The 17,198-nt window shown below is 53.9% G+C and overlaps 2 protein-coding genes across 2 annotated transcripts in view; one reads left to right on the top strand and one right to left on the bottom strand.

Moving 5' to 3' along the window:
• The first annotated feature begins 7,359 nt into the window (after positions 1-7,359).
• FAM131B (family with sequence similarity 131, member B) lies at positions 7,360-13,405 on the top strand. Its single transcript, XM_006861194.1, has 7 exons — positions 7,360-7,387; positions 9,465-9,565; positions 10,025-10,060; positions 10,294-10,387; positions 10,599-10,796; positions 12,649-12,792; positions 12,912-13,405. The coding sequence occupies exons 1-7, from the start codon at positions 7,360-7,362 to the stop codon at positions 13,403-13,405; spliced, it is 1,095 nt and encodes a 364-aa protein (XP_006861256.1).
• A 2,973-nt stretch (positions 13,406-16,378) lies between these two features.
• Positions 16,379-17,198, bottom strand: part of CLCN1 (chloride channel, voltage-sensitive 1) — a 39,050-nt gene continuing 38,230 nt past the window's right edge. Inside the window, exons 22-23 of the mRNA XM_006861193.1 lie at positions 16,887-16,973; positions 16,379-16,735 (exon numbers count right to left, since the gene is read on the bottom strand). Of these exons, the coding sequence (XP_006861255.1) occupies positions 16,379-16,735; positions 16,887-16,973 (444 nt within the window). The remainder of the gene's footprint in view (positions 16,736-16,886; positions 16,974-17,198) is intronic.

Below are 17,198 nucleotides of genomic sequence, written 5' to 3'. Positions count from 1 at the left end.
CTCGGAGACGAAACGATGATGATCAACAGAAGAATAGTTATGTAAACTTTGGTACGTACACACAATGGAATACTATGCAACATTGAAGCATAATGACAAATCTGTGAAACATCTCACAACATGGCTGAACCTGGAGGTCATTATGCTGAGTGCAATGAGTCAATTACAAAAAGACAAACATTGTTTGAGACCAAAGTTGTGAAAGTTACAAAAAGATTTTCTTGATAAAAGAAACAATCTATGATGGTTATGGGGGAAGGGAGGAGGGAAAAGTATTCATTGATGGGATAGAGTATAGACACATGTTAACATCGGTGACAGAGCAGGCAATATCCAACAAGAGGGCAGTTAGCAAAGGGAAGATGAAGGTAGGCACAGGAAGGAATGCACTGGTGGTGGTGGTTATGTGCCGTGGAGTTGGTTCCGACTCATAGTGACCCTGTACAGGGTTTCCGAGGCTGTAAATCTTTATGGGATCAGAAAGCCTTATCTTTCTCCCGTGGAACAGCTGGCAGTTTCCAACTGCTGAGCTTAAGGTTTTCAGCCCGATTTGTAATCACTATGCTACCAGAGCTCCTTGAGGAACGCAATAGATGACGTGAATAGAAGTAAACACTGTTTACCTCTTCTGTACATGGAGGGGATTGCAACCATGCAGGGAAGCAAAGTTTATGATTTGTTCAATATAAAACTGATAATCTGTTCTGTAAATCTTCATTCAATTCACAACAAAAAGTTAAAAAAAACAACCGATGATGGGATTTTTCCATGAACTTTTTGAAGCCCCCATATTTCTCCCATATTATTCTATGATTAAAATTGGTAATACACATTACTAAGCAGTCAGTATGGTCTGGTGTCTGAACTCTCTAGTTCTTCTGTAACAGAAATAGCACAAGTGAATGGCTTCCACAAATAAAAGTTGATTCTGTTTAAAAGCTAGAAGTCCACCTGCTGGCTCTGGGGGAAGGTCTGGGTCTCCTTTCAGCATCTGCAGGTCTAACATGCCTTGCAGCTCTCCATGCATCTTGGCATCAATCTTTTCCTGAATGTGGGAGCTTCAGAATGCAGGGACCCCACATGTTACACTCCTGGGTCTTCTTTCATGGTGGGAGCAAGTCTCTCAGTCTCTGGTCATTTGTCTCTCCTTTTGTATCTCAAAAAAGACTGACCCAAGACACAACTGAATCCTGTAGGCTGCATCTGGCCTCATTAACGTCATGGTGGTGGTGGTGGTGTGCCGTTGAGCTGGTTCTGAATCATAGCAGCCCTGTATGGGGTTTCTGAGGCTGTAAGTCTTTACAGAAGCAGAAAGCCTCATCTTTTTCCAGCAGAACAGCTGGTAGATTCAAACTGCTGCTAATCTTGTGATTAGCAGGTCAGTTTGTAAACATCATAGAAGTAGGCATTTATAATACATGGAGAATCACATTAGATCAGGGATGGCCACATCAGATTACATCATGGAGTGATTACATCATATTTGATCTCACTGTGGAGGTGGTAACTGCATTTTAACCACTAAACCTCTGAGAATCCTGGCCCAGCCAAGTTAGCACAACCCCTAACCATCACCTCTGGTATGGGAGGAGGCTGGAGACGGGGTCGGGGGCCGGGGGGTGACACCATGAATGATCACAGTATGGCACCATCCATAGTGATGACACTACACTCCGAGCCCACTTGTCCTCCTGTTCCCTCAGGATACTGCTCTTAGAGACATACTTCCGCCTCCCCCGTCTCCCACTCCTCCTGTGCTCCTCCTGCTGTTGAGGGCAGCCTGTGATTTCTGGAGAATCCATGCACTATAGGACCAACAAATCCACAGCATCTTCACCGAATGATTGCTGGAGGTAGATCACCAGAGCTTTCTTCCTAGGTGGCTTCGCTCTGGAAGCTTCCCTGGAACCTGCTCACATCATAGCAGAGCACACACCTCCACTGACAGACGGGTTGTAAGTGAGCAGGTGGTCTCCCACCTGGCAGGCAAGAATTCCACCATAGGGCCACCTCTGCCCTATCCAGTTCTTGCGAAAGGGAGAGCTTGTGGACCTGCAAGTCTGGGCTTTCTGCTAAGACCATATTGACCTCATAGGGCAGTTTAAGAATAGACTGAAAGCACGTTCATTGTCCACTGTATAGTACGTTTGCATATTATTTATTGTTATTTTCTGCTCCGTCTCTCCTGTTCCCCAGCTCTCCACAGATGATCTCACCTCCCACTGCTCAGAGAAGAGACGTCATCAGATGACATAGTCCAGCGCTTCCCTACACCAGACTGGCTCCATCGTCCCTTCTGTCTGAACAGGAGACGGAAGCCCCCTCTCCCAGACTTGGCTCCTTGTCCCCATTGTTGCCTCAGCAATTTGCACTGTGTCCAGTGAGATATTTGCAATGTGATCATTTTATGGCTCTTCAGGTGCCCTGGAGTCACCCATGACTGATGACGCCCTCTTGTGGTCAGAGTAGCACTGCTCCATGGAGTTTTCAAGGTTGTGACTTTCCAGAGACCAATCTCCGGGCTTTGCTTCCTAGGTGCCTCTGGGTGGGTTTGAACCAACAACCTGTTATAACCATTTGCATATCCAGGGAAACCCAAGCATGGTCAATGTCTCTCATTAAAATAAAAGGCATATTGCATTAAACTGTTGAATTTAGGGCCATGTCTTCTTGTATCAGGGCAGAGTTGAAGCTTTGGTTCTGCAGATAAGAGGCAAGTGCCTACCATTGTTCTGGGGAAGCTGGCTTCAAAGTTGGACACTTGAGTATCGTGCTTGAGCACTCGACTGCAAGGTCAGTTTGAACCACCACGTCAGCAGTTCAAACTCACCAGCCGCTCCTTGGAAACCCTATACAGGGTCACTATGAGTCGGAACTGACTTGATGACATTTAACAATAACATTTAAAACAGAAGTGAAGGAACCTGGTGGTGCTGTGGGTTAGGCATCGGGCTGCTTCCAGCTCAAAACCACCAGTTTCTCCTTGAGAGAAAGACAAGTGAGTCTGTGTGTCCCCATAAAGATTTGCATTCTTGGAAACCCTACACAGAGTTGCTATGGCAGTGGGCTTGATATTAACAGGACTGAGGTCTCTACGTGTTACAAACGCTTGCTCTTGATACAAACCTGAAGGCTGATAGTCCAAACCCACTCAATGGCATCATGGGACTGGTGTTCTGCTTCCTCAGAGATTCTAGAAAACTCTAGGGACTAGTTCTACTCCGTAGCACATGGGGTTACTATCTGTTGAATCAACTCACTCGCCAAAGGTTTGTTTTTGGTTTATTAATATAACTAAGCCCCTGTGTGCTCGTGTGGTGCTGTAGGGTAAGGACTAGACTAGTTACCTTAAGGTCAGCAGTTCAAACCCACCAGCCCCTTTTTGGAAACCCTATACAGGATCGCTCTAAGTTGGAACCAACTCGATGACACTTAACAACAGCAACATCAAGCCCCTGCTATAGTCAATAACCACCCCCTCCCACCAAGTGTACACTCAGAATCCAGGGTCCTGAAACTTTTTTGTGCCCTGGGCCCCTTTGGCAACCTGGAAACCTAATGATACCCCTCTGAGGAGAATGTTTTAAAAATGGTGGTAGAGTAATAGATCTGCTTCTTTTGTTGTTGTTTAGTGTTGTTAAGTCAGTGCCGACTCATAGTGACTCTGTATAGGGACTCCAAGGAGGGATTGGAGGGTTTGACCCGCCAACCTTGAAGTTAGCCATCCAATGCTTATTACAGGATTGCTGTTGTTGTTAAGTGCCAACGAGTCAGTTCTGATTCATAGCCACCCTATATACGGTTTCCAAGGAGGGGCTGGTGGGTTTGAACTGCTGACCTTGAATGACAGCCTCACACCAGGAGTCCATATGCTTCCTTAGAAAAGCATTAAAGAACCACACTGCGGCTTCACCACCTCAGCACCTCCATTCCTCCGGCGATCCCGCTCCTCACTGTCCCGAGGCTGCAGGCCCCTTACTGAGCTCCCAGGCTGGTCCCGCTCCCCCAGTGAAAGGCCAGCTTCGAAGAACAGTCCAAAGGGACACATTTGTAACATGCCTGTACCGCTGCCACAGGAACTGGAAGCTGAATTACAGGCGTGGCAGCTCAGGCAGCAGAGGAATTGCAGGAAGAAGAAAGGAAACACAGAAATGCTGTAAAACCAAAGGGGCTTCACTACACAGCCCACTTCCAAGTCAGTGGAAAGCAATTCCTGCCCTAGTCTCCCCACTCCTATCTAGTTTGCTTCTCTCATTTTAAAAAATTGTGGTAAAATATATATAACAAAACAAATACCCCTACAACAGTTCAAAAGAAAAGCATTCAATAAGAATGTCTGCAGGTGTTGGTCCTGCGCTGGTTTCAAATCAGCACTGGATGTAAAGGGTATGATGGGTAATGTATCAGGAGGGTCATGAGATGTCAGCAGCTGTGCCTTTGATTGGGGATAAAGGTACAAGCTCCTCTGATTATGCTTTGCTCCTCTCGGCATAATTGAAGCAAAGGTCAGATCTCTGTTTTCAAGGAGTGAATGACAAGATGCACCCTAGACCAAGGGGGTGGAGACTAGACTCCACCCGTGTATTTCTGGGCAGCAGCCCTCGTTTGGGGCAGTGCTGACTCCAAGCAGCCTGTGTTCCTCTGTCCAGGAGTTAGCCACAGGGGACTTAAGACATGAGCTAGCTAGCATGGAGGCCCAGAGATGTGATCTCACCTTGGGGTTGTGTTCCCGAAGGGCACCAATGAGGAAGTACTGTTACCACACTGAGGCCTGCTGCCAAAGTCCTCGAAGGGTAGACTTTGGAAATGCGCTGGTTAACACTGTCATTTCAAGGAAGGTCAGACTGAGTATGGCTGGAGATTTGTGGCACATATGTTTTCCTTAGGGAATCCCAGAGTTTACTTGGGATGGGAAATCTGATAAAAGGCAGAAGGAATGTGTGCACACATGCCCATATATGTCACTTAAAAACCCTAACCGTTTACTGTAATTCTTATATGATAGCCTGCTTATGTTAAAATAACCTTATTATGAACCTTTTCCTTTGCCAGCAAATATAGTCATAAATACCACGATGGCAGCAGCCTACTCTATGGTAGAGGTTAATGCACTGGGCTGCAAATTTGGTTTGAACCACAAGGTCGGCAGTTCAAGCTCACCAGCTGCTTCTCAGAAACCCTATACAGGGTCATTATGGGTTGGAACAGACTCGATGGCACTTAACAGCAACAACAATATCATGACGTATTTAATTATTTTGAAGGCTTGGGTTGTGTACAATCTCATTATTAGATAAATAGTGCCTTGATGAGCCCTGTAGATTACGTCTTTGTTTCCCCAGTAATTGATCTTTGAAGATTTCTGTAAGTGGAATAGCTGGGTCACAATTCAGTAGTCACAACAATAATTATGCATATTTTCATGGATTTTTTTTTTTTTTAAGCAGGACTTTCAAATTGCCCTTCCAGTGCAGACCAGATCTGGGACCTTTTGACTTGGCTCAGAGATGGCAAAGAGCTAAGTGATAAAACCGAAAAAAACTCTGTATAAGAAGAGGTCCTTTGGGGAGCAGGCGGAAGCTGGCCCCTCTTCGGTGATGGGAGGTTTCTCCCTTTCTTTGGTGCTCGGTCACCTTCAAGACAGATTGTGGTATGAACACAGACTCTTCAAGGCTTGGGGTCCCTGCTGTTGACTTGATTTAACCATTTGAGTACATCCAGCCTGACCCCCACTGATCAAAGGGGACCAAGATCAAGATTTCTTTGTGAAATCACAGAACATCCCAGGGGAGATCCATTTCCAGTGGGAACACAACAGAGCTATCCACTTGGCCTAAAAGCTTCCTATCTGGCTTCACTCCCTCCCCACCCCATTGCATTTTCTGTCCAAACAATAGGGCAGGGGACATAGCTAGAGTCATGAATGATGGCGTTTTGTTTTTTTTCTTCTTTGTGTTGTTGTTGTCTTTTCTGTCACCTCTCCATTTATTCTATGAGGGCAGAAACCGTTTGCTACTTCTTCTGTGTATTAGCAATAGCAGAAATGCAGAACATACTTTCTAAGTCTCTGTGCTGTGCAAACCAGCTATCTGATCCTGCCACAAATGATACTGGATGATTAAAATCTCAGCAGACCTAAAACTGCAGATCCTATCTCCCCCTCCATGTTTTATCGCTGTAGATTTTGTTTCTTCACATAGACCAAAGATCTCCCAGGTCTGAAATTAGAATGTTCTACAGGATGACATTGAACATGGAGGGTACCACCTCACCATGCAGCTAGGTCCTATTTATGATTTGAAGGTTACAAGTTTGCACACAGAGATTTTGGAGTCTCTCTCTCTCTGTTACAAGCCCAGGGCAGGGAGCCCAGGCCCATAGTCCACTCTCTCCCGCACCCCAGGAGGAGACTGTTGCTGTTGGTTGGCACCAAAGCAGCTTGCTTTCTCACTTGGGGATCTCTGGGCGCTGGGTAGAGAGAGAAAGGCGTCTCCTCGTTCTTTCTATGGAGACCCTGGAGGTGCAAACGTGCTCTGCTGCTAACCAAGAGGTTGGAGGTTCAAGTATAACCAGAGACACCTTGAAAGAAAGGCTTGGTGATTTACTTCCAAAAACTTAACCACTGAAACAGCCCCGTGGAGCACAATTCTGCTCTGACACTCATGGGGTCTCTATGAGTCCCCGGGCTGTCGGTAGCTTGCCCTCCCTCCCACTGACTTTTCTGGACTCCACCTCTTGCCTGCTGGATCTTTGTAACTTAGCTCTCCTATCTTTCTCCATCTCGCCTGTGGAGCCCCCTCCCAATCTGCTGGAAGAGAATGATCCTTAATATACACCCCCCACCCATTAGGCCTGGAGTGGGTTTAGGTGAGCTCCCACACGCCCATCCTAACGTCCCCAGCTACCCACAACGCACAGGGCAGTCTGTTTGGTGGTCCAGAGGCTCCCGGACGCGCACAGCAACACGCAGCATGCGGCGAGAACAGTGTCTGCGGAGTGCAGCCCGGTGGGCGCGTCCTTCCCGCGTTATATGTCACCCACCCGCTCTCTCTCTCTTGGGGTCCCCGGCGCTGGTCCCGCACATTCATCACCGGAGCCCAAGCGGCTGGGGGTCCTGTCTCAGCCGAGTCCCCGCGACGGGAGTCACGCGGGGGGCGCGGGGCGGGCGACAGCTCCGCCAATCCCGGGCTAGCGGCGCGCAGTCCGGGCGGGGCGCCGGCGGCGGGATGGGGAGGGCCGGGGCGGGCCGGAGGGATGGGGAGGGCGCGCCGAGACGCCGCGGCGGCGCTGCAGAGCGGCTGGGCGGCGGCGCTCGATGCTCCCGCGCCCGCCCGCGTCCGCGCCCCGGACGCCCGGATCATGGGCTGCATCGGCTCCCGGACCGTGGGTGGGTACCACAGGGGCGGCGGCGCAATCTGACCTCCGTCCGGACTCCCCGCCGCCCCGGCCAGGCCTGCGGCCTCGCTTCGCCCCGCGAAGCCCTGCACCCCCGCCCCGCAGGCCGGTCCCTAGCCTGCATCCCTCCTCCATCCTAGCATCCCTCCAGCATCTTGCCAGGATCCCTCAGTCCCTTTAGCATCATTCTCGCGTCCCTCCGCATCCCTGCCAGCCCCCTCCCTGCTCTCTTCCCCAGCCGCCAGGCCGCCGCCACGGCCCTGCCAGCGACCCTCGTCTCCGGAGCAGCCCCTCTCCCAGTTCCCAGACCCTGGCCTCCGTGCTGCTCCCGGTCTCGCCCTCCCTCAATCGCATCTCTCTCTCCGGTCCCCCACCGTCCTTATCCCCACTTGCTTTGTTCCCGTGCGTCCCCCCCCTCCCCCGGGACAGGGGCGGGGACCGGGGCTGAGGGGGGTTGGGGGTGGGCCCAGGACGAGCTGGGCTGGTGGCACCTGTCGGGCTGGCGGCTCCGTGTTTACCGTGACAGGAATGGAAGTGGACGCCTCCTCATCGTTCTTTTCCGACCCTGACCCCCCAGCCCTGCACCCACAACATCCTCACAGCTCAGTTGGTTACTCCAACTCACTCTCGACCCCCAGCCTCCCATTCCGACTCCCAGTTTCTCCCGCCTACACGCCCCTGCGACCTCAGGCTGAGGGAATAATTCGTATTATTATTACAAACAAACACGCTCCCTGGAAGGCTGGTTTCTCCCAGCCCTGGTTTATTTCCATGGATACCCCTCCGCCTGCAGCCACCCCTTCTCGGGGCCCTCCCTCCCCTGCCCCCAGCTCTGACTCAGCGCTCCCTCCCGTTACTACAGGCCGCCCCCTCCCCTCCCACCCATGGCCCCAGCTCTTCCTGAAGGTGCTCTGTGAGGTGGTCCACCTCTCCCCACTTTCCTGCAGCCCTTGGACGAGGCCCATTTTGGGGTCTTTCCTGCCCATTCCCTTCCTTTACATCCACTATCTGGTTGCAAGCTGAGGGCCTCTACATACCTAAGATGCCCTCAATGTACCACTTCCCAAGAGAAGACCCTCTGGTCTTTGACTCAGAACCTTAGAACTTCATATGTGCATGGGGTCTCCAAGGGCAGATGGTTCAGGCAGTCATTGATGTGGCTGGTCCTTGACTCCCTAGGGGTCCTCTCAAGACTCCCAGGGGGACTTTCCTTGCCGTCTCCCCAGGACCCTCAGCTCCCCACAAAGCTCCCCTTGTCCCTTGTTTTGGCTTTGAAGTTCCTCCTTTAACTCCTCTTTCTACACAACCCCCTTGTTCCCCGTGCCCACCTCCTTAACCCAGCAATCTCCCTCCCATCCTGGGGGACACTGCCTCCTTCCTGTTCCTGGTGGCCTGTCTCGGTTCCACCCTCAGGGAGGCTCTGCCCACTCTGTGCCCTCAGGCTCCTGGTGGCTCCCACTCTTTGCTCCCAGCTCCTGCCTCCGTTCCCACCAAGGTACCTTCTAGTGTCAAAAATGCACCAAGGCTTCTGAAGGCCCCCTAGGAAGACATGTTCCTCCCACCCCGCAAAGAGCACCGCCCCCATGACAGAGCAGCACAGCTTCCCAGGGGAGATCTGCTCTCCTTGTAGAGACCTTGTGTTGTTAAGTGCTCTACAGGCGACCCTGTATATATAGGGTTTCCAAAGAGTGGCTGGTGGATTTGAACAGCTGTCCTTCTGGTTCACACTGGCATTGCAGTCGAGTGCTTATCCTAGCTGTAGAAACCAGGAGAAAAACGCTGCTCCAGCTACAGGACAGAAGGGAGAATTGTTTCCCTGCTGAGACCCAACCCAACCGCTGCCCCTCTCTTTAACAAGGAACAAAGGCCCCAGAAAACGCTTCTGGATGCGCCTGAGTTGCGTGAAAACAATGTCTTGGCTTTGCATTGTTACTTCTCCCATGAAAATTGTGGGGATAGGAGGGGTGGGAAGGGAAATGCGTTTTTCAGAAGCAGCAGTGGTAGTGTTGTCGGGGATTGGCCTGGGAGGGCCGACAGGTGGGCAGGTAGCTGACTCTCGTGCCCTTCAGGGAATGAGGTGATCGCTGTGGATTGGAAAGACGTAGACCAGATCCCCATGGACAGTACCAGCTCGCTACAGGGGAGCAGCCTCCACCGACCCTCCACTGAAGTAAGCCCCACCTCACAGCCCTCCCCAGAGACCTTCAGAGACCCCAGGCTCCTGCGTGGTTAGCAGGCCGAGTCTCTAGCTGCCCAGCCCTCCAGCTGTTGTTATGTGTTGAGTTGATTCTGACTCAGTGTCCTTACATGACAGAGCAGAACTGCCTAGCAGGGTTTCCTAGGCTCTCATCTGTATAGGAGCCAATCTCTGGCAAAGCCAAGGGGTGGGCTCGAACCTCCAACCTTTCAGTTAGCAGCAGAGCACTTAAGCATGGTTAGCTAGGGCTTCTGATCCTCCATGTGTGCACTGACACCTTCAGAGAACATTCTCCCATTTCCCCCAAACATCCCACCGAGACCCCATCCCTGCGGCTCTCGGGAAGGCACCTCTCCTTCACACCTTGAGGAAACCCTTCAAGGGAGGTGGGAAGTGCCAGGACACCCACAGCCTTGTCCTCCATCCCCACAGCAAACCCGGACAGAATTCTCCTGGGACGCCATCAATGTGAGTGCAGCCCTAGCCCCCAGTTCCCGCCAAGTCCCCTTCACCGTCCTAGAACAGTGCGCCTCACAGTCTCCAGTCCTCCTGTTCAGGACACTTGAACCTGTGTTGAGCTCTTAGCACTTGCTTGCCCTGACCCCTTTCCTTCAGCTGTAAGCATGGACTCCCCCGCCTCCCCAGTATATAAAGTGCCCTGTGCCCTCTTACTCCTCTGTCTTCTCCCCACCCCTCACCAGCTCTCCATGGAGGACACCACTTCTATCCTCCCGAAGCTCAAACGAAATTCCAATGCCTATGGCATCGGGGCCTTGGCCAAGTCTTCCTTCTCAGGTAAGCCTTCGCCCTGGGGTGCCCGAGCTCACAGAGCACCTCAAGGCTCACATGTGTCCTTCCCTCCAAACCTCCTCCCATCCCTGAGCTGCCCTCAGATACGGAAACTTAGGGAATGTCTGCTCCCTGGGAGGGTAGGGCCTCGGTGGTGATGGGGTGGGAGGTTCTGGTGTGGGTATTGTGAGCTATTCCAGATGGTGTGCACCCATAGGGATCTCGAGAAGCATGAAGGACCACGTGACAAAGCCCACAGCCATGGGGCAGGGCCGGGTGGCGCACATGATCGAGTGGCAGGGCTGGGGGAAGGCCCCAGCCCTCCAACCTCAACACAGCCACGAGGCGGTACGTAGGGACACCGATGCCTATTCCGACCTCAGTGATGGCGAGAAGGAGGCGCGCTTCCTAGCAGGTACTTCTGCCAGATCCCTTGAAGGACACAGTTTGGGGGTGACCAGAGATTGACCCCCCAACCATGATTGACCATGGTGAGGTTAGCCTACATTTCCCAGACAGTCTTACTCCCACCATTTAGTTTGTTATTTTGGTGAGTGTCTAACTCATTATCAGCTCCACTGGAATGTGATGAGAAGGTCACCTGGCCCAGGTATCTTCCATCCTACCTGGTGAGATGGTCCACCTGTACTCTCCCAGTAAAGGAGACAGACAAGGCCTTGGGCTCCAAAGGCTCTGCTGCTCCCTGTTCCTCTTAGGCAAAGAGAGGAGGATCATGGGAATGACTTCTAGCCCCTGCCCATTAGCACAGTGTTGGCCTTAGTGTTTATGACCACCACTGGAAGATGAGAGACCTGAGAGATAAGGGCTCCAGGAGAGGCTTAGTTCTAGAGGGGTGGTCTAGGTACAATGATGGGCACACAAGGTCCTCACAAGGGTGGTGGGCTCTAGTGGCACCACGGAAGGGTGGTAGCCCTGGGGAGAAGGGGGAGGTGACATTGTGTGGGTGGTGGGAGAAACATCAATGGGGAGGGAGAAAAACAATTTGGGGACAGGGTAAGCAGGGATCAGCTTCCCCCTGACTCCACCTAGAATGACCCTCTGCTGTAGAGCTGATTTGGACTCACAGTGACCCTAGAGAACACAGTAGAATTGTCTCCTAGGGTCTCCAGGGCTATAGCTGTGTAAGATACAAGATCAGAGGTTCAGACCACGCTCAGAAGCTCTGTACAGGTCACCATGAGTTGGAACCAACTCGCGGACACACCACCACCACAACAAATCTTTATGGTCGCGGACTGCCACATCCTTCTCCCAACAAACAGCCGGAGAGTTGAAACTGTCAACCCTTTTGGTTAGCAGCCACGTGCTTCCACTGCTGTGCCCATGGGGCCCCTGACTAGAATAGGGATCCCCAAGTCTGTCCCTCCTTCTTGCAGTCCTTGAATTTTCAGCTTCAGCTCCTTGTGAATCCATAGACTCACGATGCTCCTGTGAGGTTCTCCACTGATCTTGAAACTCTAACCTAGAGCTTTGGGTCCTTGACTAACCAGTTAAGAGCTATACCATTCCTAAAAATGTCCCAAGATGACCTCCTTTAGGAGTTCACACCAGGATGCCCCCAACTCTTTTCCCAGAACGTCCTGCCTACTGCTATCAAGTGCATGCCAACTCACAGTGACCCTGCAGGGCAGAGAAAAACTGCTCCTTAGGGTTTCTGAGACTAAATCCTTATAGGAGCAGCCAGCCTCGTCTTTCTCCTGTCAGCTGACTGGTGGGTTTGAACCACCGACCTTGCTCTTAGCAGTCCAACCTCACTCGCTGTGTGACCAGGACTCTTTGCTTGTCCCCCTGGGCATCATAAATCTGACCTCGTGTCGAGGCATAAACAAAGGCTCTGCTGTCCACTACAGCGGCCACTGGCAGGTAGCCATTGCGGCTGACAAGTGACCACTGCAGGTGGAGCTCTGCTGTGTGTGTGACGCCTACGGGATTCCAGAGACAGAGAAGGACTAAGAGACAGGAGTCATGTCTATAGAGGCTGCACGTTGGAATTGATAGACATTGGGATGTGATGTAGTTGTTATGCAGTGCTGACAAATTGCTTCCAACTCATAACGACCCTGTGTAGGGTTTCCGAGGAGCAGCTGACGGGTTTGAACCTCTGACCTTGATTAGCCATGCCAGGACTCAGTATGTTGGGAGAGTTAGAATCGATTATTAAATGCTTTTCACATCCTTTCCATGTCCTTCAATGTGACTCCTAGGAAAGTGACCACCACATGACTGTCCTGCATCTCTTCCTCTAGGGGTCATGGAACAGTTCGCCATTTCTGAGGCCACGCTTATGGCCTGGTCTTCTATGGACGGTGAAGACATAAGTGTCAATTCTACCCAGGAACCACTGGGCTGCGACTACAGCGACAACTACCAGGAGTTAATGGAGAGCCAGGGTGAGGGCCAGTCCCATATCGCAACCCAGAGGACCCTGAGCCCCCTTCCCCTCTCTCAGCCCCCACTTCACCTGTGCACCCGGCTGCTGATCTGAAACTAACCCCCGATCTCTTTGCAGATGCCCTGACTCAGGCCCCCATGGACGGCTGGCCTCACTCCTACGTATCCCAGGGCATGTACTGTCTGGGCTCTTCGGACGCCTGGGAAGCTAGTGACCAGTCCCTCATGGCTTCTCCAGCCACAGGCTCCTACCTCGGCCCCGCCTTCAATGACTCGCAGCCCAGCTTGCACGAGATGGGGCCCCCTCACCCCACCTTGGGCTGCCCTACCCAGGAGCCACCCCCGTTCCTGGGAGTGGACACTGACTGGGCTCCTGGCAGAGGTGTCGTCGAGCTGGCCCCGGTCCCTGTGGAGGAAGAACAGCAGCAGGAGACTGAGGAGAAGAGGCCGTTGGCCCTGGAGGAAGAGGAGGATGCAGGATGCCGGGACCTGGAGTCGCTGTCCCCAAGGGAGGACCCTGAGGTGTCCACTGCCCTCAGCCGGAAGGTGTCTGATGTCACTTCCTCAGGGGTGCAGTCCTTCGACGAGGAAGAGGGCGAGGCCAACAACTAGTCCCCCCGTCAGCCTGTCCTGCCTGGGCACGGCTCACCCATCACCACCCCTGCAGCATGGACAGGGCAGGGGGCCGTGCCACTTGGAGAGCGTGAACCAAGGCCCAGACCATGGCATGAGTGACCTTCGCTTGTGTCCATGGGCCCCTGGTCTCAGGCCGGCGGGTGGGCCTTTGCCCATCGAGTCTTCCAGCGCACCGACCGCACTGACTGCCTGCAGCTGCCCAACACCTCCTCTTCCTCTTCCTCGCTTTTCCAGTCTTGGCCTTGTCTCTGGCTGTGACCCGGCTCAGGGGGTTGTCCCTCAGGACAAGCCTGCCCTTGGCCACAATGGTCTCTGAACAGGGGGCTCGGGGCAACAAGGCCTGGCAGTGGGACCTGCAGGGATAGGACAGTCACATGGGTCTTCAAAGACTCCCAGCCAGCTACCTGCTCTCCTATCTCCCGCTCTCCTCTGGGAACCCTGGCTTTGTTGGCATGGAACACATGTGTCCCAGCCAGGGCTAAGCATGACGACGGTGTTCCCCCCTCCACCCCCCCACCCCCAACTCTCTGGAGCTGTTTACACTTTTCTCTTTGTCTTTTCTACATTTTTATAACTTCGTGGGGACTCAGGGAGGAGTGATGTGGAGGGCAGAGTCAGTGTGCCAGGATGTGTCCCCAGAAGTGGTATGTCCTTGGCTCCTCCTGCCCCCCACCAGAGCTCCCCAGGGCTCCGACGTCCCAGCACTTCCACACAGACCTCAGCGGCAGGAGACACACTTGGCTGTGGTGGACCCTCCACCCCAAGAGCTTCATGACCACTTCCTCCCTTCCAGAGACACCCCCCCTCCCGATGTCTGTCCCTCATGTGTGCCCCCTCCCAGGACCCACACTTATGTTTGTTTGGAATGAGAAGCCTCAGTTTTCTGTGACCCACTCCCCGCCCGCCCCTCCACACACAACCAGGACAGGGGAGGCAGGGCGGGGCTTATTTGATGGCTGGCCCACTTCTAGGGGCTCCGGGGAGCCATCAGCTTGCTCACTCTGGCCATTGACCCCCACCGGGGGCTTCTGCTGCCCTTACCCCTGTCCAGTGCATCCCTTTTCTGTCTTCACCTCGCCACCTCCCCCGCCCTGTGCCCCCACCATTCACAGTGGGTGTGTCACCACACAGCCACACTAGCTCAGGGGCTGGGGGGCTGGGGAAGGGGCTGAAGCTGTGTCTGCCAGCCCTCCCTTCCCCAAGAAGCAGGTGGCCCCCAGCAGGACAGATGGGAGTGGGGCTCGGTGTTCCCGGCCACTGCCCCTCACTGTGGGGTCTGCGTCCTGACTGAGCTGGCCTCGCCGGGGGCTGGGGACTGGGCAAGAGCTAGCTGGACCTTCTGGACTCTTCGGAGTGCGGTGCCCGCTGGTGCTTGGGCAGATCATGAGGCTTGCTTATACTTCTGGGGCAGGGAGGCATGTGCAGGATGGCTGTCGGGGTGGGGGGCTGCTTTCCTTTGGGGTGAAGCTGTGCCGCACGTTTTACAGCAGTCCTGGGCGGGGCTGTTTTTATATTCTTATGAATGAAGCTCTTGCTAATTTATTTTCTTTGTGGGGGCGGGGAGGAGGGGTTGCACTTTCCATTGATTCACTTGATTAAAAGAAAGTCCAAATCTTCTATTCCTGCCCTCCCCACCTTCTGATCCTTGTGCTAAGGAGGGGTCTTGGGACGCGTTTCTTGGCCCACCTCCCCCACCTCTACCTCCCTCATTCGGTCTTCCAGGTCTGGGGAACATCCACTTTTACAACCGGCCTTCATATGTCTTCTTAACACGGGCCACATTCCCACCCAGGCCCAAGAGAGATTCTGTGACACATATGACAGATAGAAGTCTATATAAATATATATAAATACCCTAGATTATGTACACACGGGTGGGGGCTGACACCCTTGCAGGCCCCTGTCCTGGCCGGCCTCTCCTGGCTGGGGGGGGGCAGGGGGTGGTGATGTTGGAAGGGTTGCCAGCTGTATTCATGACATTAAACAACGTGGTGGCATTCTCTGGCTTTGCGTGCCTCATTTGGGGACAGAGGTGCCTGGGCATGGGGGCAGGGGAAGCGAGGACTGTGGGAGGAGGCTGTGACCCAGCCCCCCCATCCTGACCAAACTCCCAAGCCTGCCCCTCCCGCCAGAAGAGGGCTGGGAGGAGGTGGTCCAGAGACAGAGTCGTGGTCAAGTACATGACTGGTGACTGTCCAACGCGGCTGACGGTGGGGAGTCCCTGCTTGACTGATGACTGAAAGGCAGAGATTCCCGTCTACCCAAAGGTACCTCAGAAGAAAGTCCTGGTGATCTTCCAAAAAGATGACCATTGATGACCCTATGGGACATAGTTCTCTGACACATTCAGGGTTGCCATGACTTACCAGCAAATGAGGCAGATGATGAATACTGGGGGGTCCCCCACAGGGGCTCCATGACGTCTGGGTGGTTTGGACACTGGGCAATTAGGCACCTTCCCTCCCTGCCCTTGGGGCCTCAGCAGTCTTTCTCTTGGTCAAACAGGACAGAGAGGGGCTGCCTGGCTGTGGACTCCCCAGTTATGGCCCTGACCTGGGATGGCAGTGGGGGAGGGTGGGGTCTGCAGGAATTCTGACATGGGAATCCTGTTGCAGGGCATTCTGGGCTGTCCATCCCAGAGGCCTGGACGTACTGTATGGGGACCTTCTTTTACGCACCCTGTGGACTGGACTATAGGGAGCCACAGTCAGGTAGGTGCCGAGAGGAGTCATGGGGGCTGTGGGCGGCGGTGGGGGGGGGGGGGGCAGAAGCCTCAGGAAGCACCATGGAGAATGGAGCCCTTTGCTGGAGTCAAGACCCCCATGTGTGTGTGAGGAGGGCAGGGCTGAAGCCATGACCTGGTATTCCCTGCTTAATTCTACCCCTGACTATCGCCGCCCCTCTAACAGCTCCCTGAAGGGCCCACAGTCCTCACAGCAAGTCCCGGGCTCAGAGCATGACCTCATCCTCATCTTCCACGTCTGTGGACCGCAGGCTGGGCCCCTGTAGGATGTCGGCCAGCCCCTCCTCTGGCCCCGGACCCTCCTCCAGCTCCAGTTCCTCCAGTTCCCCCTCAGCACCAAGGGTGGGAGGGGGCTCTGGTGAGGGTGAGGGAACGGGCGACTCTGGGGGTGTGGGAGCTCCCGCTCGGGGGGCCTCAGGTCCACTCTCAGGCAGGATCCAGCCCTCTGCAGGAGGGGGCGGGCCCACGACACTCTTTCGAGTTGAGGTTGTGTTCCGGAAGCTGGCAAGGGGGGGGCGTAGTTGTACCCCAGACTTGGTGTGGCCCTCAATGGCCTTCTGGAGCTGGTGGTAGGGAGAGAAAGTCCGTTACCCTGCACACTGGGTCCTCACCCTGACCAAGGTCACCCTGCACCCTGAATCCCCGCCCTGGCCTAAGTTATGTGGGTCGGCCTCTAGTGGGGGTCACGCCCCTCTCCCCCCACAGCCTGCTCACCTCCTCCAATGCCAGCACACCCCTGAGCTTGCCCATGCTGGTCACGTAGGCCAGGTGCAGGCCCAGGAGCGAGAAGAGAGTGTGTGTCTGTAGAGGGTGAGGCGGTCAGCACACAGCTTCCCTGGGAGCCCCTTGTACTGGTGGTCAGTGGTTACCACAAACCGCAACCCCCCCATAGTGATCAGCACACAGCTCCCAGGTGCCCCCATGTGGTGGCCAGTGGTCAGCACACAGACTCTGGTGCCCCCATGTGGTGGTCAGCACACAGCCCCCAGTGCCCCCATGTGGTGGTCAGCAGTCAGCACACAGCCC

The sequence above is a fragment of the Chrysochloris asiatica genome, unplaced genomic scaffold, assembly GCF_000296735.1.
Source record: "Chrysochloris asiatica unplaced genomic scaffold, ChrAsi1.0 scaffold00041, whole genome shotgun sequence".
Taxonomy (NCBI): domain Eukaryota; kingdom Metazoa; phylum Chordata; class Mammalia; order Afrosoricida; family Chrysochloridae; genus Chrysochloris; species Chrysochloris asiatica.
The sequence above is the reverse complement of the archived record's forward strand: the minus strand, read 5'-3'. Positions and strand labels throughout refer to the sequence as shown.